At 43.1% G+C, this 2611-nt stretch overlaps 1 protein-coding gene across 1 annotated transcript; it reads right to left on the bottom strand.

Moving 5' to 3' along the window:
* Positions 1-348: 348 nt before the first annotated feature.
* LOC127252409 (cytochrome P450 84A1-like) lies at positions 349-2021 on the bottom strand. Its single transcript, XM_051276561.1, has 2 exons — positions 1077-2021; positions 349-985 (listed from the first exon to the last, which is right to left on the bottom strand). Exons 1-2 carry the CDS (start codon positions 2019-2021, stop codon positions 362-364), a joined length of 1569 nt encoding a protein of 522 aa, XP_051132518.1. The 3' UTR covers positions 349-361.
* Positions 2022-2611: the final 590 nt, after the last annotated feature.

Genomic DNA, 2611 nt, shown 5'->3' with positions numbered 1-2611 from the left:
CAATTTTTTTTTCACCTATTTTTTATTTATTATATTACAATAAAATTAAATTTTATATTCAAAACATCACATCTATACATATTTACATCAAATCAAACAACTATTTATGTTCAAAATTTTGCTATTCAAAATCAAAATCCAAAACGAAAATAGTTAACACACCCTTAAAGTCATACATTTAAAATTCATTTTGAAATCCAAACATGCATATTCAAACAAACCTAACATTTGAATTGCAAATTAATTGTCTCAACATTAGATTCAGGATTCATAGTTGACGTACCTTGAAAGAAAATATAATTCCAATCCACATCATAAATTCCGGCAAACAGACTAAACCCTAATTAATAATGATAAACTGTTAAGAAGACATAGGGCAGCTGAGGCGGCGGCGCGGCACCGCCACAAGCTGGACGGCTCTCGGCGCCGTTAGCCCAAAGACGTCGTTCATGTCGAGCTCCTCCGCCTTCATCCCCTCCGGCAGCTCCCAATTGAAGCAATGGCAGAGATTGGCCACTGTCAGGTCCAACGCATAAAGCCCCAATTGCATCCCCGGGCAGGACCTCCGACCCGACCCGAACGGGATGAACTCGAAGTCTCTGCCCTGGAAGTCCGGCCCACCCTCGAGAAACCTGGCCGGTCGGAACACGTTCGGGTCGGTCCAGGCTCCCGGTTCCCGGCCTATCGCCCAGGCGTTGATCATCACGCGCGAGCCGGCGGGGATTCTGTAGCCGTTGATGGAGGTTTCCGAGGCTGTCTCGTGGAGGAGCAGCGGGATCGGAGGGTGGAGGCGGAGCGTCTCCTTCACGACACACCGGAGGTACGTGAGCTTCTCCAGATCCGACTCCTGGACCGTCCGATCAAATCCGACGACGGACGCCAGCTCTTGCTGAACCCTTTTGAGATCGTCAGGGCTTTTCAGTAATTCCGCCATTGCCCATTCGATTGCTGACGCCACAGTTTCGGTTCCTCCGAACATAACGTCCTTGTAAAAATAATACGAGTACTACTATATTAAAAAATAAATAAATAATATTGAGTATTTTATATTATATATATATATATTGGTTAATTACCATGATTAAGGCTTTAATATTGTCTCTGGTAATGCTTAAAACTGACTCACTCTTAGTCGCCTCGCCTTCACCTTCATCTTCATCTTCTTCGTTGTAAAACTCCATTAATTCATCCACCATGTCGTCCTCCTCCTCCTCCTCCGCGCCGCAAGCCTTGTTCTTCCTCTTCTGGAGATGATCGTCGATTATTTTATCAATGAATCCATCGAGCGCAGTGCGAGCCTTCTCCAGCCTGCGATGGAAGGCAGCTTGACCGTTAATCCATCCAAGCCAAGGGATGAAATCGGCGATGTTGAAAGCTCCGAACAGCTTCGAGAATTCCTGCATGATCTTGAGGAACTCGTCCTGGCCGTCTCGCGACACGGATCCAAATGCGGCTCGGTAAGTAATGTTCTTGGTCAATCCGAGAACGATTTCCCCCAAATTGATTGGAGTGGAAACCCTAGAATCGATGAATTTGATCAGCGCGTGGATTTCTTCCCTCACCGACGCCCACGACTCGGCGCGCTTGCGGCTGAAGACCTTGGTGACGCAGATCTTCCGCATCTGGCGCCAGAACGGCCCGTAGTGGGCGAACGCCATGTCCGCCCGGTCGTAGGTCAGGTAGCGTATAGCGATTGTCGCTGGACGGTTGGAGAAGACGATGTCCTGAACTTTGAGGACCTCCTTCGCCATCTCCGCCGTCGACACAGCTATCGAGTGGACGTTTCCGATTTTCAGATAGAGCAAGCCGCCGTACACCTTGGATAGCTCCGCCAGGCCGCGGTGGGTTAACTTGTTCACCATCCCCATGTTTCCGATGATCGGAAAACCCTTGGGCCCCGGAGGAAAACGGTGTCGTTTCCGCAACTTAATTAGGAATAGAATAGTTAGGAAGAAGAACAGTATCAGCAGTAAGGCCGTGTTTGGATCGGTAATTTGGAAATGGTGAAGAGCGGTCGCCATGGCTTCCTGCGAGGGTACGCTGAAAATCAGTGAGCCTTTGGACTATATTTTTATAAAACTATGGACAGACTCAAATGTTAAAAACAAAATATACGATATTTTAAATGATAAAGTTTTATTTATTAATTTAAAATGTAAATATGGAATTATACATTTATCAATTTACCTGTTATATAGATATAATTAAATAGTTGTCGGCATTGCTGACTAATAGTAGTGCAGTGAATTAGTTACAAACTAAATGCGGGCTTATCTATTCGTCAAACATTCCTATTATATAGTTAAGTAATTAATTAATATGTTACTATTTTATCATTAAAAATCGCTAGGATATTATGAAATTTAAATAGAAATACTTATTTCTACTATATACCTTATATAATAGATTGATATATATTTACAAACCTTTAGGATCCATTGAATTAATTGTTAATCATATGGTTAAAAATATAATTTACATCAAAATAAAATTGTTGGTATAAAATTTAATTTGATGTATCGGGGATCCGCAAAATATTCAGACAAATCAGGTGCATGTGTGGTTGCTAAATTGTCTATGTTGGCTGCTAAAGTGGAATATTTTGCCATAT

This window comes from Andrographis paniculata, unplaced genomic scaffold (genome assembly GCF_009805555.1).
Source record: "Andrographis paniculata isolate CXL003 unplaced genomic scaffold, ASM980555v1 Contig46END, whole genome shotgun sequence".
Taxonomy (NCBI): domain Eukaryota; kingdom Viridiplantae; phylum Streptophyta; class Magnoliopsida; order Lamiales; family Acanthaceae; genus Andrographis; species Andrographis paniculata.
The sequence above is the reverse complement of the archived record's forward strand: the minus strand, read 5'-3'. Positions and strand labels throughout refer to the sequence as shown.

Bases quoted from the DNA above. Each gene is read 5' to 3' on its own strand.
- LOC127252409 (XM_051276561.1), bottom strand. From the start codon at position 2,021: ATGGCGACCGCTCTTCACCATTTCCAAATTACCGATCCAAACACGGCC. The intron at 986-1,076 runs GTAATTAACCAA...TATTTTTACAAG, and splicing joins ATATTAAAGCCTTAATCATG to GACGTTATGTTCGGAGGAAC.